The sequence below is a fragment of the Neoarius graeffei genome, chromosome 10 (assembly GCF_027579695.1).
Source record: "Neoarius graeffei isolate fNeoGra1 chromosome 10, fNeoGra1.pri, whole genome shotgun sequence".
NCBI classification, from domain to species: Eukaryota; Metazoa; Chordata; class Actinopteri; order Siluriformes; family Ariidae; genus Neoarius; species Neoarius graeffei.
The window spans coordinates 6540355-6567742 of record NC_083578.1 but is presented as its reverse complement, the minus strand read 5'-3'; the positions used below and the strand labels follow the sequence as shown (position 1 = coordinate 6567742).

Here is a 27388-nt window from a genome sequence, read left to right as displayed (position 1 = left end):
CTCACTCTCTCTCCCCATCTCTTCCCCATCTTTCTCTCTCCCTCTCTCTCTCTACCCCTCTGTCTATATCTCTCCCCCTCTCTCATCCCAATCTCTCTCTCCCTGTCTCTCTCTCTCTTCCCCATCTCTCTCTCCCCCTCTCTCTCTTCACCCCTCTGTCTATATCTCTCCCCCTCTCTCATTCCCATCTCTCTCTCTCACTCTCTCTCTCACACTATCATCCCCATCTCTCTCTCTTTCCTCCTCTCTCCACCCCTCTGTCTATCTCTCTCCCCCTCTCTCTATACCCCTCTATCTCTCCCTCCCTCTCTCCACCCCTCTGTCTATCTCTCCCTCCCTCTCTCCACCCCTCTGTCTATATCGCTCCCTCTCTCTCATTCTCATCTCTCTCTTCCCCATCTCTCTCTCCCCCTCTCTCTCCACCCCTCTGTCTATATCTCTCCCCCTCTCTCATTCTCATTTCTCTCTCTCTCGCTCTCTCTCTCCCCTTCCCATCTCTTCTCTCTCTCTCCTTCCCAATCCTCTCTCTCTCCTTCCCCATCCCTCCTTTCTCTCTCTCTCCCTTCCCCATCCCTCCTCTCCCTCTCTCCTTCCCAATCCTCTCTCTCTCCTTCCCCATCCCTCCTTTCTCTCTCTCTCACACACTCTCATCCCCATCTCTCTCTCCCTGTCTCTCTCTCTTCCCCATCTCTCTCTCCACCCCTCTGTCTATATCTCTCCCCCTCTCTCATTCCCATTTCTCTCTCTCTCTCTCTCGCACTCTCTACCACTTCTCTCTCTATTTCTCTCTGTAATTCTCTCCTCTAAACCATCGAGGCCTAATTAAAGACCCGGGGAGTGATAGAGACGGGGGAAATGTGACCTGAGTTTGCGTGCGCTCCCTCTGGGACGAGGTGAAGGGACGTGTGTCTCTCGGTGAATCTGCACCTGCTTGTTAGTGCAGCGTCTCTCCCTGAGAGGCTCTTCTTCACTTCCCGTCACACTTCATCCTCCGAGGCCTTAACGACTCTCAGCGCTGCCATTTCACAGCACTCTGTAGCAGAGACATGACGCGGGGGACGGAGACGCCGCTACTCTACAGGGACGGGCTGCTGCTGCTGCACGCTGAGCATCATGGGAAAGGAAATCTCACAGTATCTTCAGTGTGGGGATTTTTACTGATCCAACCTGATTGGCTGTAGGGACGTGTTCCCTGAATTTAGGGGCGGAGCAAAGCTTCTCTGTCTGTCAGGTTCTTTATCTATTAGAAATGTTTGTTCATTATGTGATAGATTTTCCTCTCTCTTTCTACTCTCTCTGTCTGCCTCTCTCCCTTCTCTCCCTGTCTCTCTCACTCCATCTCTAATTCTATCAGTCTGTCTCACATCCCTCTCTCTCTCTCTCTCTCTCTGAGCCAGAAAAAAGGCCCGGGGTATTTCTCAGCGTGATGCTCCCACCACCATGCTTCACAGTGTGGATGTTATTCTCAGAGTGATGGGTTTCCACCAAACGTAGCACTTTATTCCAAGGTCATAAAGTTCAGTTTTGATCTCATCAGACCCGAGAACCTTTCTCCACATATTTGCTGAGTCTCCAACACGCCTTTTATCAAAATTCAAATAGGACTTCATGCTGCTAGCCACTTGTTAATGAACGCTGGCTTTGTGGAGCGCCCAGGCCGTGGGTGTCCTGTGAAGAGCTTCTCCTGTTTGAGCTTGTGGATATCTGCAGCACCTTCAGAGTTTCAGTTCCTGAATCTGGATCACTGTTTATCCCTGAATCCTGGTTAAGATCTAGAACTACAGATAGAACGAGTAGAAATAAGCACTGTAGGAACAGGAAGCACAAGGGGTTTGTTTATATCCACGACACCGGTGATGAGGAAACAGGAAAAATGACCTGGGCGATAATGGGTAGCGATCAGCCTCGAGCTTCGGCACTCAGAAAAGGTCTCGGCCGTGAGTACGCTAATATAAAAGCAAGTGTACTAATATCAGGCTTTGACATTGAGGGATTAAGATCATTAGATTCGCCCTGTTTTGGGGTGGGGGGGGGTACGAGTCAGCTGTTATTATTTTCTATTTTTACAATATTCAATAGAATTTATTTCCCATAAAGGGTGACAAAAATCTATAAAGCTGTAAGGCTCAGAGAAGGGCAAGCTGAATGAGAGGATAAGAAACTTTTTGCTTTTTTTTATTTATTTTTTATTCTGGTGAAAAGATCATAAATCCTACTCAGTCTCCGAAGGAAGAAAAAAAAACCCACAGACATTGAGAGATCAAAAGTACAGCGCTGGATTCGTGGTGAAAATCCATTTATAACTGTCTCCCATTCTGTCTTGTGGGTTTGACTCATGCAGAAGGAGTTGTTTGGATGTCTGCGAGTGTGGAACACACACACACGCGCTTTAAAATGTCACACACTAGCTTTCAGACTTTATCATGGTGCACACAGCTGTGCGTTAGCCCCAGGATTGACCCTGCATCCAGACCATCCATTTCCTGTAGAGCTGAAGCTCACGGAGTTCAAATCCCTCCATCAGATCTCCTCCGCCTCATCATCATCATCATCATCTAAACATCGTGTGAGTGTGTGTGTGTGTGAGAGAGAGAGAGACCACAGGTCCCATCACGTTCGCTGTGATGTCCGGCTGTGGCTTATTACCAACTCGCCTACACATCACTTCACTCCTCTCGCTGCTGATGTAACACTGCTCCCTTTTAGCCCACTGAGAGGCTGTTAACCCCCCTCTCTCTCTCGCTTTCTCTCTCTCTCTCTCTCACACACACACACACACACACACTAGTGTGCATCAGTTGCCCCCTAAAAATGAAAAGTTCCTCCGATCATGATGCATTTTTGTTTTTATGTTCCTTTTGATAAGAAAACACACTGGGTGAAATATTTTGACAAAATTCAGAAGTTTAATGGTGGCACCAGGAGCTCAAAGTTATGGAAAAAGCTGCTATTTTATGACAAAATTTCGATCACGGGCGGCACGGTGGTGTAGTGGTTAGCGCTGTCGCCTCACAGCAAGAAGGTCCGGGTTCGAGCCCCGTGGCCGGCGAGGGCCTTCCTGTGTGGAGTTTGCATGTTCTCCCCGTGTCCGCGTGGGTTTCCTCCGGGTGCTCCGGTTTCCCCCACAGTCCAAAGACATGCAGGTTAGGTTAACTGGTGACTCTAAATTGACCGTAGGTGTGAATGTGAGTGTGAATGGTTGTCTGTGTCTATGTGTCAGCCCTGTGATGACCTGGCGACTTGTCCAGGGTGTACCCCGCCTTTCGCCCGTAGTCAGCTGGGATAGGCTCCAGCTTGCCTGCGACCCTGTAGAACAGGATAAAGCGGCTACAGATAATGAGATGAGATGAGAATTTCGATCACTTTTCATGAAACATTATGGCACCTTATAGAGTATACCAAATCCAAGATGGCGCCGCAGACGGCTGCCACGGGACTTTGCTCTCTCGTACCTTCTATGTTTTTGTGTAATTGTTGTGTTAATTCTTCTCCGTGCTTCACGGAATGCTGCGCTGAGGTTTTTTTTTAATGCCTACACGTTCTGGTCCTGATAGGAGCAAAATGTGTGGGTGTTTTTTCCTCTCATCTCTCATTTCTCAGCCTCTCCCTTCCTGACAAGCCTCTCTCCTGCTTTGCTTCTGCGGACTCGTCTTGTCTGAGAGACCCTTCCTGCACTGCTCTCCGAATCGAAATTATGGATTTGATCAACTGGTCACTTCACGAAATTGACACAATGTTCTCGATGAGAAGTCTGGAGTTCGGGGGAACCTGCCTGTCCTGCCGGAACGTTTGCAGCCGGATACACCATGGCTGCCTGGGAGAAGTGGCGTGTGGTGTGCTTGGCGATTCTTTCCGTGGAGGACATTGAGGATATTTACCTATTCGGAACCATGATCACAGGATTTTTGCTGATTGGACATGGCATTGCCCTGGTGTATCGAGGAAATCAGATAACGGGGGCAGCTGTTCAAAGCCCCACTAAGCTGCCTGACATGATTGAGGCGGTGGGCAGAGCTGTCGGCACTCAGACTGTGGCTGTTCAGAACTTGAGTCGCAACATTGATAACATCATGGAGAAGTTGATGGCTTTGCAGAGAGAAATGGATCATTTTGGTGGCCAGAATGGACAAGCGGGTTAAGTGAAAAAGGACACGTCTACCCATCTTAAGTCTAAACAAATTCCAATCTTATCTTGGCTCCAGCCAGCACTGCCTTCAAGGCCGTCGCTGTAGAAACGCGATTCTCCCCCTGGAGTTCACTGCAGTGAGACTCTCTCTGTGTGTTTTTTTTTCTATACTTTCTTTCTGTCTGTACTATAAAAGCTAAGTCGAACCGGAGTCAAATTCCTCGTGTGTGTAACATACCTGGCAATAAAGTGCTTCTGATTCTGATTCTGATCTTCGATACAAATTTTTAGTCCATATTCTAAATATATTATCAAGCACAGTTTGAGTTTTAGCTGTTCATTGAATCATTGTTCAACTACTTTTAAACAATACAAATGTATTATGAATCACATTAATGCTTCTCAATCCCTCGTAAAGGTTCTTAACATGATCTCTGGCTCACAAGAAATCAATAAATGGAGTCCAACATTGTGATTCAAACCTTACGCGAAAACATAAAATAAGCGTTTTTTTTTTGGCAAAAAATGAACCTCATGGTGCCATTTTGAATATGGTCAAAAAATTTTACAGGATGTCTTTATTGGTGAAAAGGAACACCCAAACAAAAACGCATCAGATTTTATGAAAGTGAGGGCAACTGATGCACCCTACCACACACCAGTATGACGTTTGGATGATGGTACTGATGATGATGAGGAGGTCTGATGGAGCGATTTGAACTCTCTGAGAAATCTAAGATGAGTTCTTGTTCCACCATGCTGCCGAGATCCTCCTCCCTGCTCTTCCCCTCGTATCAGGACGCTCATTATTAGCGTCTTTACACCACAACACTCGCTCAGAAGGTGGTGATTAATTCTCTGTAACAGCAGCTAAAAATCCCAGTATATTAACGAGCTTTTAGTTTCTATAATAACAGCACCTTCACTGGATTAAAAACGTGTCTAATCGCCGATATGGTGGAGTTTCCTGTGAGTAGAAATGTGTTTATGTAGCGTTTACAGAAGGAGTCTCCAGTTCCAGCGCTTTGTAACAGTCAGAGGTGAAGCAGGAGCTTTGAGTTTTCAGGATGCGGCAGTTTCCGCTGTGCAGTTTCTCAGGAAAGCTGCGGGTTTTATTTTATTTTTTGAGAGAGAAATAAGAAGCTGGTGAGGAAACAATTGTTTATAGCTGCTATTAATTGGAACTATAAATGGATAAAATAGTTTGGCATGTTGCTCTTTAGTAAATAAAAACTGTAATCATTGGCAGATTGCTGTGTTCTGAAGGAAATAAAACAGAGAGAGAGAGTTTTATTTCCTATATAATATGGAGTAGAGTTTATTCTTATTATTTATAGTGGATGTTATATTGGAGTAGAGAGTCGGGATTTAAAGTGTGAGTGATAACTTTCCTCAGCAGTTGGGATGATTATCACATCATTAAAGGGTTTAATCTGTGTAAAACTGCTTTCACAGCAATTATACGGCGCTCCTTTTTTATCTTTTTACCCGGAAAAAAAAAATCACTCATGTTTTATATTTATACGACAGAACATTACAGAAGCCGTGTTTCCATTAACCTGCGTAAGGCGCAGTTTGAAATCGCAAACTAAAAAAAACGAGTAATGGAAACATAACAATTCGCCCGATTCATGATTCGATTTTCCCGAAAGTATAAAAAAAATGAAATGAAGAAAATTTCATTACCAAAAAAAGCAACATTTATTTTCCTATTCTTTATCAACTTAAATATTTTTGTTTCATTTTCTTGATAACCAACAATAATTATCCACATTAGTAAAGGTTGGAGTAAAATAGAAGAGTTTATTAACTAAAATATTCCTTTTATTAAAAATGAAAATGTTAAAAACAACAGAGTTCTTTTCTTAATAAACTTTTATATACATTTTTACTTCCTCCATTTGCTTCTCTTTTCTTTATCTGTCTGTAAAAAGAGAGACGGAGCGATGGTTTCTCATTAAATCTATTTGTACACAATCACACAGCAGCTCTTTCACATTTTACATCTGTTTTGCAGCATTAGAGCTGTGTTACTTCCACCCACAGTGAAGTCACGTGTATTCCCGACTGCTATTGTATGTTATTGCGCTGTCTGCTGTCTAAACAGTGCAATTACAGCTCAGAAACACTAAGAGATTACCCAGCCTCATAATAATCATGCTTATTTTTTTCTTTGATTTGAATCAGCATAGATTTGTATCGCGTTTTAATCGTCAAATATCACAAAGTTTTTACGCTCGCATGAGGTGGTTTTTCAGATAGTGTTTCATTGAATACAAAATACCATCACAGCTATTACAGTGGATACGATATTCAGAGATCTGAAATACTATTATGAAAGGAGAAATTTCAGCTTTAATGACATCACTCAGTGGAAACGCAGAACCAGTCACAATTGTGTTTTGCGCAAAACTGCAGAACCGTGTGCTGTACTTCACACACTACACACTCGGGAATGAAACCGTGCTTCAGTTTGTCCCTCCAGAGGGAAACATAAAGGGTTTATTAAGAACCTTTTGTGAAAAGGATTTACATAGAACCCTACAGGAAGAACCCATAACCTTCCGGAACCCTTATGTATGTGTGTGAGTGTATGTACAGTGGATATAAAAAGTCTACACACTCCGTTAAAATGATCGGCTTTTCTGATGCAAAAAAACGAGACCACGCTAAATAATTTCTAAACTTTCCCCACCTTTAATGTGACCTATAACCTGTACAGTTCAATTGAAAAACAGACAAATCTGTAAGGGGGAAAAACATAAAAAATAAAAAAATGTACAATAAGCTGGTTGCGTAAGTGTGCGCACCCTTAAACTAATACTTGATTGAAGCACCTTTTGATTTAATTACAGCGTTCAGTCTTTTGGGGTCGGAGTCTATCAGCCTGCCACATCTAGAGTTGGCAATATTTGCCCACTCTTCCTTGCAAAAGCGCTCCAGATCTGTCAGATTGCGAGGGCGTCTCTTGTGCACAGCCCTCTTCAGGTCACCACACAGACTTTCAGTTGGATTTAGGTCTGGGCTCTGGCTGGGCTGTTCCAAAACTTTTTTGGGGTCATTGTCGTGCTGAAAGATGAAATTCCTCTTCATTTTCAATTTTCTAGCAGACACCTGAAGGTTTTGGGACAAAACTGACTGGTATTTAGAACCGTTCATAATTCCCTCCACCTTGACTAAAGCCCCTGTTCCAGCTGAAGAAAAACAGCCCCAAAGCATGACGCTGCCACCACCATGCTTCACCGTGGGTATGGGGTGCTTTTGGTGATGCGCAGTGTTGTTTTTGTGCCAAACATACCTTTTGGAATTGTGGCCAAGAAGTTCAACCTTGGTTTCATCAGACCATAACACATTTTCCCGCATGCTTTTGGGAGAGCTGATGTTTTGTTTTTTCAAAATTTACTCAGGCCTGGATGTTTTTCTTTGACCCTACCTCATAGTCAGACATATGGAGAATACAGGAAATTGTTATCACATGTAGTACACAATCAGTACTCGCCAGAAATTCCTGCAGCTCCTTCAGTGTTGCTGTCGGCCTCTCGGCAGCCTCCCTGACCAGTTTTCATTGTCTTTTCATCAATTTTGGAGGAACGTCCAGTTCTCGGTAATGCCACTGTTGTCCCATATTTTCTCCACTTCTTGATGATGGTCTTCACTGTGCTCCATGGTATATCTAATGCCATGGAAATGTTTTTGTACCTTTCTCCTGACTGATACCTTTCAACAATGAGATCCCTTTGATGCTTTGTAAGCTCTCGGTGAACCCTGGCTTTTGCTGGAGGATGGAACGGAGTAAATGTCTGAAATTTATTTGGGGTTAATCAGAGTCAGTTTAATTGATGGCAGGTGTGAACCCAAAAAGACTGAATGATGTAATTAAATCAAAAGGTGCTTCAACAAAGTATTAGTTTAAGGGTGTGCACACTTATGCAACCAGCTTATTATACTTTTTTTATTTTATGTTTTTCCCCCGAACAGATGTGTTTGTTTTTCAATTGAATTGTACAGGTTATACACTACCGTTCAAAAGTTTGGGGTCACCCAGACAATTTTGTGTTTTCCATGAAAAGTCACACTTTTATTTCCCACCATAAGTTGTGAAACGAATAGAAAATATAGTCAAGACATTTTTCTGGCCATTTTGAGCATTTAATCGACCCCACAAATGTGATGCTCCAGAAACTCAGACCCCGTCCACACGTAGCCGGGTATCTGCTAAATCGAAGATATTTTTCTACGTTTTGGCCTGTCATCCACATGAAAACACATCAAAAACGAATATTTAAAAAAACTCCGGGCAAAGTGAAGATTTTTGAAAACTCCGTGTATGCCTTTTCGTGTAGACAGAGATAACCGGAGTTTTGCGTTTTAGAACGTCACAATCTGCGCCAAAAAAATGACAACAAATCTGCCCTGATGTCAAACGTGCGACCTTTGTTTACTGCAGAAGCCAGATTAAGCATGGACAAAGAGTAATGGATCAGAGTAGTGCCTTGAAAGCGTTAATTATTGTGCAGGTGCTATTTACATGTTTAATTTTAGAAGCCCAACTACTGACAAGATTCCCAATCAACGTTTTCTTGCATCTTTTGAAGTTTATACTCCAAAATTATGTTTAGAAGCAATTCTGTCTCCGAGTCTGTCCAGACGAATGAGCTTGGCGCCATGTTTTATGTTTAGGCGGAAGTGACGCCAACAGAGGGCTATTCTGATGTGATTAGGGGGTAGGATTTGGGGAAATAATGCCATCTACAGGTTTGGAATGCTTATGAATGTGATTGAAAACACAGATGTTTAGTTATGTGTGGAAGGGATTTTTTTCGAAGACGAGGTGGTGTAGATAAAACATTTTTATAAAGCGGGGGGGATGTTCGGTTTTAAAAATACCCGGCTACGTGTGTACATGGCCTCAATCTGCTCAAAGGAAGGTCAGTTTTATAGCTTCTCTAAAGAGCTAAACTGTTTTCAGCTGTGCTAACATGATTGTACAAGGGTTTTCTAATCATCCATTAGCCTTCTGAGGCAATGAGCAAACACATTGTACCATTAGAACACTGGAGTGAGAGTTGCTGGAAATGGGCCTCTATTGAGGTATTTCACCTGACGTCACAGGGTCACGTGACGCCCCGGTGTCCACCATTTTGGACGGCAAGCTAGCTAATGTCAACAACAGTAGCTGGTATGTTACTGTAGCAATGTTTACGTTCAGTCATTTGGATGACTGTTAAAACCTTTCAGTCTCAAGTTTTTCCTTTACTGGATTTACTAGTTTACTGAGCTAGCGCGCGATGGCTCCCGGCTCAGCCGGAGAGCGCGCGATGGCTCCCGGCTCGGCCGGAGAGCGCGCGATGGCTCCCGGCTCGGCCGGAGAGCGCGCGATGGCTCCCGGCTTGGCCGAGCGCACTAGCTCAGTAAACTAGTAAATACAGTAAAGGAAAAACTTGAGACTGAAAGGTTTTAACAGTCATCCAAATGACTGAACGTAAACATTGCTACAGTAACATACCAGCTACGATGTTGTTGACATTAGCTAGTGCTAACAGCTAGCTGCTAGTACACTGCTACAACACAGACACCGACCCTAATAATACAGTTCTTGGTCATTGCCTGGTAACAGCAAATTTATAACGGGGCCATGTCTCAACAGACTAAGAAGTTATTTCAATGACATTTAATAACATTTTGTTTATCCTGAGGACCGAACGTAAATGAAAATGTGAACAAACCTTAGCTGTAATAAGATGGCGACCACCGGCTCCAGGGACGACCCGCTGATGTAGGCATGTTACCCAGCCTGACACAAAATATTTGTAGGCATCCAAACTCTTATACGCTTTCAGGTCAATACCTGTGTATAGCGATGGGTTTTTAACGACATAGGTAGACAGATCATGTGGGCCGAAGTCAGGTAAAGACGAGGGCTTCGTGTACTTCCGTACGTCAGTGAACAATCCTGGTGGAAGCAGGTAAACGTCGTTCTCTAAGCCTGCTAACCTCAATTTTTGCAAATACCTCTCCCTCTGCTCGCCCTGTAAATGCCCTACGTCGCTGGATAGTGAAGGTGTTTTCTGCATCTCGCTCCTTTTTCTTTTATGTTTTTCGTTTGTCGCCTTCCTCGCATTCAAACTGATTCGAGCCGTGCCGTCCAAAATGGTAGCATCACATGACTTGGTCACGTGAGTGAAATACCTCAATACACCTATGGAGATATTGCACCAAAAACCAGACATTTGCAGCTAGAATAGTCATTTACCACATTAGCAATGTATAGAGTGAATTTCTGATTAGTTTAAAGTGATCTTCATTGAAAAGAACAGTGCTTTTCTTTCAAAAATAACGACATTTCAAACACTACGTTCACACTGCAAGGCTTAATGCTCAATTCCGATTTTTTTGTGAAATCCGATTTTTTTGTGAGGTCGTTCACATTAACAAATATATGCGACTTGTATGTGATCCTCAGTATGAACGAAAAGCGACCTAAAAGTGTTCCGCATGCGCATTGCAGGATACGACGACGTCACACGCAGTGAGCATGGCCAGTGTTTACGGAAGTAACCTAAAGTTTCCTGTGTATGACAGTAGCCAGCATGGAGTACCTGGCGATGATGCAGTTGTTGTTGCGACGGAGCCAGAACATGCACAATAGCCTGATGTTAAGGAGGAGGTTGAGAAGGAAGAGGGCAAGGGTTTTGTTGTTGTAACTTTTTTTGAGAGACCCGCCGCCTACTTCAGCGCAGAATTTTGTGGCTTGTTGATGACGTGTAAGTCGGATGAATGCGACCTGGCGGTTCAGACTGAAGTCGCATATGAAAAGATCGGATAGGAATCGGAATTAGGACCACATATCCAAACGGCCTGGGTCGGATTTGAAAAAATCGGATCTGTGTCGTTCATATTGTCAATAAAAGATCGGATACAGGTCACATATGGGCGAAAAAATCGGATTTGAGTCACTTCAGCCTGCAGTGTGAACGTAGTGAAAGTGACCCCAAACTTTTGAACGGTAGTGTAGGTCACATTAAAGGTTGGGAAAGTTTAGAAATTATTTAGCGTGGTCTCATTTTTTTTTTTTTTTTACATCAGAAAAATTTATCATTTTAACGGAGTATAAAGTGTAAGCAGAAATCTTTTTATATCCGCCGTATAAAGTAAAGAGGAGAAATCAGAGAGGAAGAACATAACATTATGCTGCTTTGTTTATTGTAAAACCCTCGCTGTTCTCAGTATGAGGAGAAATCTTTCTGAAAGCGGAGAATTCTTCAACAATGAGGCTTTGCTGCACTGTAGAAATATGTAGAGATTACAGAAAAAGCCAGCACTCTTGTATTTTACTTCAGTTTTTCTTCAGTTTGTGGTAACAAATTGGATAGGATGATTTTAAACGTGCACAACACACACACACACACACACACGAGTCTTAGCGAGGTTTTAATAAAGCTGTCATAGCGTCGTTCCTGACAGAAAGAAGAAACGCATCACGCAGACAGGCAAATTTACAGGATCGTGTCATTCTAATCCTGGAATTAAAAAAAGGATAGATATTTTAACACCATTACAAAAGTCATTCCGGGACGACCTTTAAGAGACGGGTGGGATTAAATAGAAAAAAAAAAGCCATTCGGAGATGTCAAGCCCTCTCCATTTTCCTCTCTCTTTTCTACTGCCTTTTCTGCTGAGAATCTATTTGAAGAGGGAATGGAGCGGAAGAGCCGGGTCGGGCCGGAATGGAAATCAGAGGAGAAAGAAAGCCTCGTGTGCTGAGATGAGATGAGATGAGCCTGTCATTAGCCTTTCTGTAGAGATTAGCTTGTCATTTCAGCCTTTCAAAAAAAAAAAAGTAATAAAAGCCGAAAAGTGTAGGAGGATAAAAGAAGCCGAGAGAGAGAGTTGAAGGCTTTGATGAGTCTGACCTACACTATCCTGATGCACACACAAGGTCAGGGATGGAGTTTAATTGAAAGGACCTGCTAATTAGGTAAATGGACTGCATTACCCACGTGTCCGTGTGTGTGCCAGTGACAGGACGGTGAGGCTGGAGGATCTCAGTGCCTGTAATGGCCTCAATTATCCCGGTGTGTGTGCTTCACTGGGTCTCTGGCTTAAAGGTTAAAGACTGGTCTGTTCCTCTTCTAATGAACTCCTCTCGCCTGCAGCTTCCTCCTGATCAAGTGCACTACTGAGGTCACGACTGCACACTAACAACCGCACCGCTTGTCTTTTACTGCCCAGGCCTGCTGAGTTGCTCTCTTATTACCTCTCGGTTGCAGACAAGGCCACCATGGATGCAGTATCTGTATTGGTTTAGTGCTCTGGATATCCAGATCTGGGTTTGGAATTTAGACTCAAAGTGGGCGTGGTCTGCCTGAACTAGATTCTTTTTTATTATTATTAAACATGACAAAAAAAAAAAAGTCAAAGTCCCTCCCATGCCAGAATCTGGTCTTCCCAGAAGGGCAGTTTCCTGTCCCAGTACTAACCAGCTCTTTGAAGCGTATGGGTGTGGCACTGATCTCCGTTTTGATATCCCTTGGACCCTCGCCTATACAGCTAGGGTTACACTGAGGGGCGTGTCCTCTGGCAACCGCGAGAGTTTGACTTCCCTACTCGCATCTGTATTGCAGTGTGCCTTGCCAGACGGCAGTACTGTAGGTACCATTTTTATCATGGTCTTTGGTATGACCCGACCACAAGTAGAACTCACTAGCTTCTGGTTGAGAGGCAGACACGATAACCACTAGGCCAGGGCTTTTCAAAGTGTGGGGCACGCCTCCCCTGGGGGGGCGCCAGAGTTCTTCAGGGGGGGTGCAACGTGAGGAAACGTGAACCAGAATAAGTTACTATTGCGGACATTTAGCGAACTTCAGCTAGCCTTTGCCAGAGACAAAATGGATCAGTTTTTAGTACCTAAAGCTACAGTGAGTGAGGAGACAGAGTCTGGGCCAAGCAAAAAAACAGAGCCTCCAGGATTTCACGATGTTGCGATTTGCAACTTCAACCAATCCCTGCGAATTCAGGGCGGTGTTGCAATTATATCCAATCACCGCAACCTTCCCGCAAATTTGACCAATCGTTGGCATCATCTTGAGGTGACGTCGACAAACTACCTTCCATCTTACTTCCGTGTATATGTTCAAGAGAAGCAGCATGTGCGCAGTGTTGCCAGATTGGGCAGTTTTAAGTGCATTTTGGCGGGTTTTGAACATATTTTGGACTGGAAAACGTCAGCAGTATCTGGCAACACTGCATGTGCGAGTCAGTGTTTATGTAGGCTTAAATTCTGTTACTGAAAGTGTGTTATGTTTACAGTGAAGGACTGTGTGCACTTTACATTATTTTTTTACTTAATACAAGAAATTAATGGATGCCAACATTTTTGCCAAAATGGTATTTTATTTTCCATTGTTTAGGCAGCTTCAGCATCATACTGTGAGATTCTGTTCAAATTGTTTTTTTTTCTTCTATGAAGCCTGAGCCAATTATTTTATTAGTTTATAATTATTGTTTAATTTAGTCTTCAGGAGAGACTGCCTGCACACAGTACTAGTATTAATAGTGTTTTTTCTTACATGAAAGCTGAGGCATTTATATTATATTTTAAGGTAACTTCATGTTGTGCTGTGAGGTTCTCTGCACTTGAACTTTTGAACCAACAGGTGCATTTGGATAAGTAAAGCCTATTTTTCTGCATTTTTGTAGTCCTGGTAATCTTTTATATTGGTAAAGCTGTTTATAGGACCATTTCTCAGTGTCTTTGTTTTTTTAATCAATGGTTTTTCAGTAATAACTTAATATTTAACATATCACTCAATTTTAATCACAAAAAGAGAAAATCGCAACAGTTTCTCGCAACTTTCACTTCCTCCCGCAATGTAATCGCAACAAAAACCTAAAAAACACCGCAACTTTCATCGCAATTTTTTGGAAACCCCCCCCACAACATCAGACATTTTAGCCCGCAGCAATCACAGAAAAGGCCCGCGGAATCCTGGGGGACTGAAAAAAGAAGGAAGTATGACCACGATTATTTAAAGTTTGGATTTTCATGGACTGGATCTGAAGATGCTCAACTGCCACAGTGTGTCGTCTGCCAAGAGGTGCTCGCTAACGATGCTATTAGATGTTTAAAATGTGTAAAACAAGATGTTTTAAAAAGAAAAGCACAGATGTTTAAAATGTGTAAAAGAAAAAAATAATGTGTACAACAACCATTTTTTTTTTTTAAATACGAATGGAACATTAAGTATAGCAACAACAAAAATTGTAAGGGGGGCGCTGTTGTTTATTTGCTCTCTGAGGGGGGGCTGACTCTCCCACACTTTGAAAACCCCTGCACTAGGCCAACTCGCGGTCTTATTAAACATGAACTCTACCACTATCCCTCAGGAAACACTGGAAAGAATCCAAGATGTAGAATTTTTCTAGCATGGTGCAGGGGAAGCCATGGCCTAAAGCAGCTTTGGGACCAAAAAGTCACTGGTTCCAGGTCCCTGGACCAGCATGAATAGCTGAAATGCCCGTAAGCAAGGAACCTAACCGCCACCTGCTTCCCAGGCTGCTCTGGGTGTGCTGTACATCGCTCTGGATGAGAGCGTCTGCTAATGACATTACTGTAATGTAATGGTGTGAATTCTGGCTTGGACAGTTCCTCATCCTCAGCTACATCTCTCCGGTTCATGGTAGCTACAATTATCATTAGCTCATCTGTCCATAAGGCTGGTTGCTATAGCCTAGGTCACAACCGGATGTATGATTTTTTGGCCGTGCGATTTTTGGCGTTTCCCAAATCGCTGCATTTTTTTTTTTTTTTGCTCGTGGAGAAAGACGCACGTTGGCCGTAAGTTTGTCTTGCAACCTGAAAAAAATGTAAGCGCCCGTAGAGTTTGCTTGACATGACAAAGAACCTCTGCAGCCAGTCTACAGCTCGAAAATCAGCACGTCACACATGCGTGCCCTCCGTGCGTTTTTTGCACGTAGACCGGCCGTAGGAGCACGTACGGCCGGTTGTGACCGAGGCTTAAGGCGTGGCATCTGGCGTCTACAATTCAGTTAAATCGCATCTCCTTCGTCAGTTCTCTGCAGATTTCCGTTCTGATTGTTTTTGTTTGAAAGAACTCGTCACTCTGCACAAAACTTGGTCATTGGTTTGTCAATTTTTTTTTTTGCTAATGAGTTCGTAATTAGGCCAAATTAACGAATTTTCCAGGCCTTTCGCTAGAATTGTATCTCCTGTCTGATTTCTCATCCGATTCCAGTTCTGATCGATGTTTTGGGTCGATCTTCCCTTGAAGAACAAAACGTCATCATTTGTTTGTTGATTTTCCTGTTGTAAACAATTTGTTTACAATATTGTTTATTTTCAGTTAAATCGTTCCTCCTCCTTCCTTCGGTTCTCAGTGGATTTCAGTTCTGATTGTTTCGTTTGAAAGAACTCGACCTTCTGTGCAACACTTGGTCGTCGTATTGTTAATTTTTTGCGAACAAATTAGTCATTAGGTCACTTAACACATTTCCTTCTGACTCGAATTGTATCTCCTCTCTCGTTTATCATGCAAATTCAGTTCTGATGGATCGATCTTCATTCGGGGAACAAAATTTAGTCCTTTGTTGATGTTCCTGTTGTGAACAGTTTGTCGTGGAGGTTGGTCCTCTCTCACATCGTTAAAATTTAGTTGCCATGGTTGTATTGATGGCAGGCCGGATGAGCTACGACGTCCTGTCTGCTGAATTTCCCAAAATATAAACAAACTAGTCGCCTAATTTAAACCATCTGGACCCTGACCAGGCACTTACTAAAGACGAATAAAGGAATACTGTAAATACATCACACAAGGACTCGCGTTCATGTCAGTGTCTTTCTTTGTTCCATGGGCAATCTGTAAAATATCTCTCACTCACGTGAAAGTAAAAAGCTGATGCTTGCACGACATCTGTGTTTCATTCTACAGGATCCAAGTCCTCATGAACACCCGAGTCTCAACCAGATTTCTGGCGTAATTTCTAAAAAAAAAACCAACAACAATGTAGTCATGGCTGTTAAACTTTTCATTTGAGTAAAACGCTCTCCCTGACGTCTCGTGCAGGAGACGGAGATCCTGAACACGGCCGTGTTGAACGGCAGGACGGTGGCCGTGCCGGTGAAGGTGGTGACGGTGGCAGTGGATGGAATGATTACTGATGTCTCGAACACGGTGCAGTGTCGATCTACAGACGAGGACGTGGTCAAGGTCAGTGAGTACATAACCACAGACAGCGGGGGAGGGGCTTAGCTTTTTTAAACGATGCTCTCCTGTCTGATCCATCAATCTGATTTACAATGCTCTTCATTCAATAATTTTTTATTTTTTTATTAAAATGTGTTATAGAGCTCTTTCTGTAGCACAAATGCATATTTATTCAACATAAAGCGTCTATAAATCCCGAGTCCTTGGTGTGTGACGTTAAAACGAAATGTAAAACACGGCATGTGACTGAGGGCTTTACATGAAACGTCAGTTTAAACCCAGTGAAGTAAAAATCTTCATTCTGTGTAAACAGTGAAAGACGTGAGTAAATGTTCATGTTTTTGAAGCATCAATCAGAAATTATTCAGCTCACAAAAGGAAATGATCCAGTGTGTTTTATTTGAACATGAAAATGAGTCAAGAGGGTTTTTTTTTTCCTTTTTTGGGAACTTCACTTTCACTTCACCGGCTCAGCTTTTCACTTTTCTTGCTTCTCAATTCAAAGAAAAGTAGTTCCTCAAAATGTCCATCAACTTTCCGACACAGTCCGCTCACACAGTGTAATTAAGTTTGATTGCAGGCTTCTGAAGTTCTGAACACTGAGGCAAAATAAAACAAAGTCAGTACAAAGATGCCGTATTATGATATAGTCGAATAATGTTTTAAAAACTAATTTAGGGGAAAATAAATAAATATATATATATATATATATATATATCAGCAGAAGGAAAATAGACTATAGTGTTTTGTCACTGAAACACATGCAGATGGGTGTGGCTACCGTTCAAAAGTTTGGGGTCACCCAGACAATTTTGTGTTTCCCATGAAAAGTCACACTTTTATTTCCCACCATAAGTTGTAAAATGAATAGAAAATATAGTCAAGACATTTTTCTGGCCATTTTGAGCATTTAATCGACCCCACAAATGTGATGCTCCAGAAACTCAATCTGCTCAAAGGAAGGTCAGTTTTATAGCTTCTCTAAAGAGCTCAACTGTTTTCAGCTGTGCTAACATGATTGTACAAGGGTTTTCTAATCATCCATTAGCCTTCTGAGGCAATGAGCAAACACATTGTACCATTAGAACACTGGAGTGAGAGTTGCTGGAAATGGGCCTCTATACACCTATGGAGATATTGCACCAAAAACCAGACATTTGCAGCTAGAATAGTCATTTAGCACATTAGCAATGTATAGAGTGGATTTCTGATTAGTTTAAAGTGATCTTCATTGAAAAGAACAGTGCTTTTCTTTCAAAAATAAGGAAATTTCAAAGTCACCCCAAACTTTTGAACGGTAGTGTGTGTGTGTGTGTGTGTGTGTGTGTATATATATATATATATATATATATATATATATATATATGACTTGCAACCATATGATCAGTATGTGCTACGTCATGAGCGTCTGCCATGATGGTGGATAAACAAAGCAACTTGGACGGCAGCTGCTGAAAGCGTGTCCGTAAACAATGCTGGATTAACTCAGTATTAACACAATTTGAACGCTCGAGCAAAGATTTGATACAAAGAGAAGATAGATACAGTGGTGCTTGAAAGTTTGTGAACCCTTTAGAATTTTCTATATTTCTGCATAAATATGACCTAAAACATCATCAGATTTTCACACAAGTCCTAAAAGTAGATAAAGAGAACCCAGTTAAACAAATGAGACAAAAATATTATACTTGGTCATTTATTTATTGAGGAAAATGATCCAATATTACATATCTGTGAGTGGCAAAAGTATGTGAACCTTTGCTTTCAGTATCTGGTGTGACCCCCTTGTGCAGCAATAACTGCAACTAAATGTTTCCAGTAACTGTTGATCAGTCCTGCACACCGGCTTGGAGGAATTTTAGCCCGTTCCTCCGTACAGAACAGCTTCAACTCTGGGATGTTGGTGGGTTTCCTCACATGAACTGCTCGCTTCAGGTCCTTCCACAACATTTCCATTGGATTAAGATCAGGACTTTGACTTGGCCATTCCAAAACATTAACTTTATTCTTCTTTAACCATTCTTTGGTAGAATGACTTGTGTGCTTAGGGTCGTTGTCTTGCTGCATGACCCACTTTCTCTTGAGATTCAGTTCATGGACAGATGTCCTGACATTTTCCTTTAGAATTCGCTGGTATAATTCAGAATTCATTGTTCCATCAATGATGGCAAGCCGTCCTGGCCTAGATGCAGCAAAACAGGCCCAAACCATGATACTACCAACACCATGTTTCATAGATGAGATAAGGTTCTTATGCTGGAATGCAGTGCTTTCCTTTCTCCAAACATAACGCTTCTCATTTAAATAAAAAATTTCTAGTTTGGTCTCATCTGTCCACAAAACATTTTTCCAATAGCCTTCTGGCTTGTCCATGTGATCTTTAGCAAACTGCAGACGAGCAGCAATGTTCTTTTTAGAGAGCAGTGGCTTTCTCCTTGCAACCCTGCCATGCACACCATTGTTGTTCAGTGTTCTCCTGATGGTGGACTCATGAATATTAAAATTAGCCAATGTGAGAGAGGCCTTCAGTTGCTTAGAAGTTACCCTGGGGTCCTTTGTGACCTCACTGACTATTCCAAGCCTTGCTCTTGGAGTGATCTTTGTTGGTCGACCACTCCTGTGGAGGGTAACAACGGTCTTGAATTTCCTCCATTTGTACACAATCTGTCTGACCGTGGATTGGTGGAGTCCAAACTCTTTAGAGATGGCTTTATAACCTTTTCCAGCCTGATCAGCATCAACAGTGCTTTTTCTGAGGTCCTCAGAAATCTCCTTTGTTCGTGCTATGATACACTTCCACAAACATGTGTTCTGAAGATCAGACTTTGATAGATCCCTGTTCTTTAAATAAAACAGGGTGCCCACTCACACCTGATTGTCATCCCACTGATTGACTGGAAACACCTGACTCTAATTTCACCTTCAAATTAACTGATAATCCTAGAGGTTCACATACTTTTGCCACTCACAGATATGTAATATTGGATCATTTTCCTCAATAAATAAATGACCAAGGATAATATTTTTGTCTCATTTCTTTAACTGGGTTCTCTTTATCTACTTTTAGGACTTGTGTGAAAATCTGATGATGTTCTCGGTCATATTTATGCAGAAATATAGAAAATTCTAAAGGGTTCACAAACTTTCAAGCACCACTGTATGTGTGGTTCTGACCCATATTATTTTAAAAAGTCAGACTTTTCTGACGATAAGACACTTCTTAGACTGACCATCGAGTGCCCAGTAGGGTGCATCAGTTACCCCCTAAAAATGAAAAGTTCCTCCGATCATGATGCATTTTTGTTTTTATGTTCCTTTTGGTAAGAAAACACACTGGGTGAAATATTTTGACAAAATTCAAAAGTTTAATGGTGGCACCAGGAGCTCAAAGTTATGGAAAAAGCTGCTATTTTATGACTTTTATGACAAAATTTCGATCACTTTTCATGAAACATTATGGCACCTTATAGAGTATACCAAATATCTTAGATACACATTTTTAGTACATATTCTAAATATATCATCAAGTACAGTTTGAGTTTTAGCTGTTCATTGAATCATTGTTCAACTACTTTTAAACAATACAAATGTATTATGAATCACATTAATGCTTCTCAATCCCTTGCAAAGGTTCTTAACATGATCTCGGCAGAACATTTTTTTAACATAGTTACTGGGAGACCAAATGGTCTCCCAGTGGCCAGATTTGGTCTCCTAGTCGATGCCAAACCAGCTTCACTGGGAGACCAAATTTTAAACCAAGTTATGCTAGATTGCTGCTGAAAGGTAAAACTGAAATGGGATTATGGGAGGTGCTTGAATTGCTGGTCCAAATTCATAAGACTGTTTTCTTTAGATTGGAATGTTTAAGAAATATTGAAGTTGGGTTGTCAAGACTGTTCCAATTTCCAAATTATAGAATAAATATACAGTTATTTGATACTATGGTTCACATTGAGCAATAAAATTGAAGATTTTCTTATTTCTTATTTTTCACTGTTTCTTAAAATACATAATATTATGAAAGTTGATAAAACAATAACTTAAACTCATAGTGTAATTTTAGTATTTTACCATACTTATGATGAAGTTATGGTAACTTGGCACTGCATTAACTATGTTGATATTATGCTGGCTGAAACGAGGATTCGTAATGCGGCAATTTGCATCACAGAATACGCCGCAGCGGTGCAGCCGCATGGACTCTGGGGCCTGGGATTGTATTGCCCAGACCAGTTGGTCTCCTAGTGGAAAATCCTTAAAAAATGCTCTGTCTCTGGGTCACAAGAAATCAATAAATGGAGTCCAACATTGTGATTCAAACCTTATGCGAAAACATAAAATAAGCGTTTTTTGGCAAAAAACGAACCTCATGGTGCCACCATTAGACTTTTGAATATGGTCAGAAAATTTTACAGGATGTCTTTATTGGTGAAAAGGAACACCCAAACACAATTTTACAGATTTTATGAAAGTGAGGGCAACTGATGCACCCTAGTGCCCAGATATCGCGTTCTATCTGGTTCGGCTGCCGAAGAATCGAGTCCGACCTTGGATGAAACGTAGCCCATGTTCTGAGTGGGCGCCCAGTCTGGATTGTTTCTGTCGTATAATTTTGCTGGCGCTCCTAGAAGTGAAATGGTAATACACGTGTTAAAATTATAACAATGACCGAGTGAATCACGACAAAAGAGAACGCTCATTTTATAGCAAAATTCTAGCAACACGAAATAAAATTCTTCCATGATATTATCGAGAAAGCTTTTGAATCTCACCTGAGACAAAATGATCACTGCAAACATGAGCTGTTTTGGTTTTCGCCTCTGTTCGATCAGCCCTGCCGATGTTGTTCAGCCACGCTCGTCTCCTCTCCGTACTGAGCCTCGGAGTTTCCTCACCCTCTTTCTGAATCACGGACAGAATTCTAAAAAATCGGAACGTGCCACGGTCACGAGTACAGCACAAAGATATGGCAGAGCTAAAAGAACGCTTAAAGCAGTGGAAAAACAAAGAGAGTCACGCACGTGTGATTGTTTTGTATAGAATGTTGCTTGACCCCGCATTTGTATCTCCACCAACATGGCCGACATCCAGGTTTCTATTTTGCTTTGATGTCACTTGCAAGTCAAGGATTTAAAACACATACAGATGGGTGTGGGCGTGGCTGTTATACTGCAGCCAGCCAGCAGGGGCACTAGACATTTTTAAGAGACATTATGCTGCCCATGAATATATATATATTTTTTTTTTAAACAGTCATTGGTCAGGAGGAAGCAAGTTCTAATCCTGATGAAGTCACAGCCAAATTTGCTATCAAGCAAAATTAATTGTACATGCTTTCACAGTGGGTGGGGCATAATCCCTCCCTTGTCAATCACAGCAACACCAGCCAATCATAGGCATCATTGAGCTCATGTATGCAAAAGAGGGCAGTTAATGGACCAGTTCTATTAAGCATAGCCGTTTCTTTCAGTTTGAAATTTGGTCAAGAGAGATATTTCATAATTTGAAGATGTTGATGATGGCGATACTGCTTTATATAGAGCAGAGAGAAAGGGAATTTTATACGCCGTGAAAACTTCAACCCTTTCAGCCTTCGTATCTGCCTTCAACTATTTTTAATCTCTCACACCTCCTTGATCTAATAATTATATTCCTCTTGTAGAACTTATTACAGTTAATCTGAGAATCACAGACAAACACACAACTCATTAAAGAAAAAAATCAAAAGAGGACGTAATAATGTAGGAGCAACGCCAACACACTCACAAAACAGGAAACGATGACCATATAAGGAAAGCGGCAAGAAAAATGGATAAATCTCAGACATTTCATGAAGGAACACACACACACACACACACACACAGGAGAGGACTATGAAGTTCCACTACACTAACTGAATCTGGTATAAATCCATCTAAAACTCTGTATAATACATTACACTGTAAAAAATTAATCGCTAATAAATCTAGAAATGACTGTGACTGTAATTAGCCATGACAGAGGGCATTAAATCCCACCTCATCAGGCTTCAGTGATTTACTGGAGGAGTGTAATTGCCATTTCATGAGGTAAAGCGAAACATGCCCTGCCATCCCTGAAATCTGATTTCACTCTCAGTTCTGCAGCTGTGGAGCCGAAACTCAAACTCATAACGAAACACGGCGGAATTAAAACCATTTCCGAAAATAAAACCCGTGTTGTTTAATTGCCCTCCGTTTCACATGAATATGGCATGATAATTAGATAAGCAAGGCAAATTAAAATGTCTCTGCACTCTGACATTATCAGGCCTCCAGAACGTACATCAGAGAGAATAAAATGTCGTTTTGTTTACCATGACCTCATACAGCGCATTACTGCTGCACGACTTTCCACTTTCACAAACAACTAATCACACAGAATTAGCGTTTGTGCAGGCTGGATTGGATGTGCTCGAACACGGCATGCGCCCGTTATGATTACACAGTTTTTGTTTGTTCCTTGAAATTGTTACGTCTTAATCAAAGCGAGTTTTCTGCAGTGCTGTTGGTTACAACGGCGCTGAGATGTGACAGGAACTGTGATCCCATCATTTATGGTGGTCAGGGGAAGGAACTCCGCTTCGGTTGTTCACAGAGGTTTGGGATGGACACTATGGTCTGATTGGTTATAGTGACATTGGGGGCGGGACATACGGTTTGATTGTTATGGACTGGCATTGTGGGTGGGACCGATAATCTGATTGGTTACAGTGGTACTGGAAGTGGGAGCTGTGACTTATTGGTTGAACTGGGATTTGGGGCAGAAACTGCTGTTTATTCTTTACAGTAGTATTTAGAAAAAGAACTGAAGTCTAATTGGTTACAGTGGTATTGGGGGTGGGACTTATGGTTTGATTGAACACAGTGACATTGGGGGTGGGACTTATGATTTGATTGAACACAGTGACATCGGGGGTGGGACTTATGGTTTGATTGGTTACAGTGGCATCGGGGGTGGGACTTGCCATATGGTTTGATTGGTTACAGTGGCATTGGGGGTGGGACTTGTGTTTTGATTGGTTACAGTGGCATTGTGGGTGGAACTTATGGTTTGACTGTAACCAATAAAACCATAAGTCCCACCCCCAATGTCACTGTGTTCAGTCAAACCATAAAGTCCCACCCCCAAAACCACTGTAACCAATCAAACCATATGTCCCACCCCCAATGTCACTGTGTTCAGTCAAACCATGGTGGGACTTATGATTTGATTGGTTACAGTGGCATTGTGGGTGGAACTTATGATTTGATTGGTTACAGTGGCATTGGGGGTGGGACTTATGGTTTGCTTGGTTACAGTGGCATTGGGGGTGGGACTTATGGTTTGATTGGACACAGTGGCATTGGGGTGGGACTTATGGTTTGATTGGTGACAGTGGCATTGGGGGTGGGACTTATGGTTTGATTGGTTACAGTGGCATTGGGGGTGGGACTTATGGTTTGATTGGTTACAGTGTAATTGGGGGTGGGACTTATGATTTGATTGGACACAGTGGCATTGGGGGTGGGAGTTATGGTTTGACTGAACACAGTGACATTGGGGTGGGACTTATGGTTTGACTGGTTACAGTGATATTGGGGTGTGACTTATGGTTTGATTGGTTACAGTGGCATTGGAGGTGGGACTTATGGTTTGACTGAACACAGTGACATTGGGGGTGTGACTTATGGTTTGATTGGTTACAGTGGCATTGGAGGTGGGACTTATGGTTTGACTGAACACAGTGACATTGGGGGTGTGACTTATGGTTTGATTGGTTACAGTGGCATTGGAGGTGGGACTTATGGTTTGACTGAACACAGTGACATTGGGGGTGTGACTTATGGTTTGATTGGTTACAGTGGCATTGGAGGTGTGACTTATGGTTTGACTGAACACAGTGACATTGGGGGTGTGACTTATGGTTTGATTGGTTACAGTGGCATTGGAGGTGGGACTTATGGTTTGACTGAACACAGTGACATTGGGGGTGTGACTTATGGTTTGATTGGTTACAGTGGCATTGGAGGTGGGACTTATGGTTTGACTGAACACAGTGACATTGGGGGTGTGACTTATGGTTTGATTGGTTACAGTGATATTGGGGTGTGACTTATGGTTTGATTACAGTGGCATTGGGGTGGGACTTATGATTTGATTGGTTACAGTGGCATTGGGGGTGGGACTTATGGTTTGATTGGTTACAGTGATATTGGGGTGGGACTTATGGTTTGATTGATTACAGTGGCATTGGGGTGGGACTTATGGTTTGCTTGGACACAATGGTGTTGGGGGTGGGACTTATGATTTGATTGGTTACAGTGACATTGTAGCAGGAAGTGCTGTTTATTGGTTCGAGCTGTATTTATGGCAGGAACTGTGACCTGGAGCTTCTTATTCTATGTCAAATCTGTACCTCTAGCTAGCTAAACATGCTTTCAGTAATCTACAGTGACGGGTAAACACTGATCAGCTCTGATCAGAGGAGTACAAAGCATCGTATAAGTCACCATACAGTGCACCATCTGTTAAACGTACACCATACAGTGCACTGTTAAACGTCAAGATCAAATTTAGACATCTCTCCCCACAGTGAGTCGTACAGGGACGACACAGCTAGTGGCTAAAGTGTTAGCATCACTGTCATCAAGGTAACAAATACAACATGATGTCCAGAGCCACTGCAAGATCACAGTCGACCCTTTTCCCCTCACAGGAAGTTTCCACGTCGAATCCTCACACATTTTCTGTGATGAGCTGCACTCGAGCTGCTGAACGACCAAACTGCACTCGCCTGCTAATGACACACTTAAACGGGACTTTAAGAAAATGACTTTAATAACACACCCATAACAAAAGAACACGCTGAATAGTTTCCACTCTCATTGAACTCCACACAGAGGCTGGTAGTTGGCTTTGATTACAGCTCGTTGTTCTATTACTAAAACCTCCGTATGCCGAGAGTCCCGCAGCACGCTGCCGCTCGATGTCTGGGCTGACGGGAAGCGTAATGGCTTTCTTTCAGTCAATATTCCCAAACATCTTCTCCAGCAGTCAGTGCTCATTACGTCCTCCATCCACGTGAACGCTGTTCTTTCACACTTCTGTTCTAAATGCCTTTGATATTTCTGTGTCTTTGTTGTCTTTTGTCTGGACGTTTTTATATTTATTTCATTGTTACACTGCAATCAGTGTGGAATATTTCAGTGGAGCCACCCAGTCTCAAAATATCGATGAATACAATGACGCACCGCTTCTCATTGTGGTTCGAGTCCTTTCAGTCAGAGGAGGTTCTCTCCGGTGTGATAGGGTTTCCTTTTGTCTTTACACTGCGGACAAATTTTAATCACAGCGAATATTTGACTAATGCTTAATTTTAACGCCATTCAACTCCCACTCGTTTTATCACCGGCTTCACAGGTCGTGTTTAACGTGAGGTGATGGTGCGTTGTCGTCATTCTAATAAGGTTGTTTTCAGCAAAGAAAGAAAGAAAGAAAGAAAGAAAGAAAATATTCGGCAGGGAAACCAGGTGAATATGGTTAGGAACGTACAGGAGATGGTCAGTGAAAAAAAAAAAAAATCTAACATTAGCTAGCAAGGAAGCCAAGAGTATAATTAAAAGTAAGTGTGAAAGTTTATTGTTGTTTTCTCGCACAGAAGGGATTGGATCAGGCGACCTGCTGAGGCAAATTCCACTCCGGTTTGGTCTAACTGCTCTTTAAATCGATCTGGTCCTTTTTTTCTTTAAACAGAAAGGTTTGTCTTTCCAGACTGCAATTATAACGCTCTGCTGATTGTGTGTGTGTGTGTGTGTGTGTGTGTGTGTGTGTGTGTGTGTGTGTGTGCATATTTATCTGTGTATGTGTGTGTGAACAGAGCACTGGCACCTGATTTTCGGGCCACAGCAGACGGTCTGATTACAAATTACAAGTGAAAGAGAGCACGAGAATGAAGTGTGTGTGTGTGTGTGTGTGTGTGTGTGTGTGTGTGTGTGTGTGTGTGTGTGTGTGTGTGTGCACGTGCGTGCATGCTGGAATCAGTCATGCAGTTGATTTAAAGCACGATTTGGACTCAGTCAGGGAGAAATGAAGTCCACATCAGCCTGAGCAGAAGCAGATTAGAGTCTCGCTGCTCTCCACAGTGATTTATTCCCGCTGTAATAACTACAGCTAATACACAGCTCCATGTTTATGACAGAAAGATGGAGGAAACTCAGGTGGTGAATGTGGTGACATGACATCCAAGGTCTCTGAGAAAAACACGAGGCCGCACGTTTAGCACAAAAAAAAACCCTGCTAATGAAACCACCAGCGCTGGTGTGGTGAATTATTAATGTCCTCTTTTCCACTTTAAACTTTAGCATTAAAACTTTAAAACATTACAATAACTAACTTTTCAATCTTTATTTTAAACTTTAACATTTACACAAACTCTAAACTAAATATTATACTCACATACATGTCAACCAATACGGAATGTCCGTATTTTATACGGATTTGATTCAATAAACGTCGTATACGGGCGTATACATAAAGTTATACGGATTCTTTAAAAAAACTTCAATATTTATTTAGAGCTATAATCAATTCCCACGATGATAAAAGAACGCATAACATTTACTGTACACCACAGACAGCCAGTAAAGAGTCTTATGAAATCGCGCGTTATCTTGTGGTAGCGAGACTTCGTTCCACTTTTGATCATGCGCACACCGCATTGCGAGAATCCCGCCAACCGTGAAGTCATAGACATATAAACATAGACGCCGCCTTCTGCGTCATCCTCGCCGCCATATTGGATGTGGCAAAGTGGAGATCCTTCAGCCGTCTCTGGTATAGCGTCTAGACAGTAGCCGAGAATAAAGATGCCTCATTCATGTGCTGCGTTTAACTGTACCAACAGGTTTACCGTCCAAACGAGATCACATGGGATTACCTTTCACAGGTGAGACTGGAAAAATACTTTGTATTCATTCTGAAGGTTTATTGTTATTAATATTGAATAAAAAGTAACTGGGATATATCATTGTAACCA

General features: G+C 42.1%; 1 protein-coding gene across 1 annotated transcript in view; it reads left to right on the top strand.

The window, feature by feature from the left end:
• The window catches only part of si:dkeyp-14d3.1 (transmembrane protein 132C), a 464566-nt gene that overhangs the window by 374622 nt on the left and 62556 nt on the right, over positions 1-27388 (top strand). Inside the window, exon 5 of the mRNA XM_060931177.1 lies at positions 16210-16353. Coding sequence (XP_060787160.1) covers positions 16210-16353 — 144 coding nt within the window. The remainder of the gene's footprint in view (positions 1-16209; positions 16354-27388) is intronic.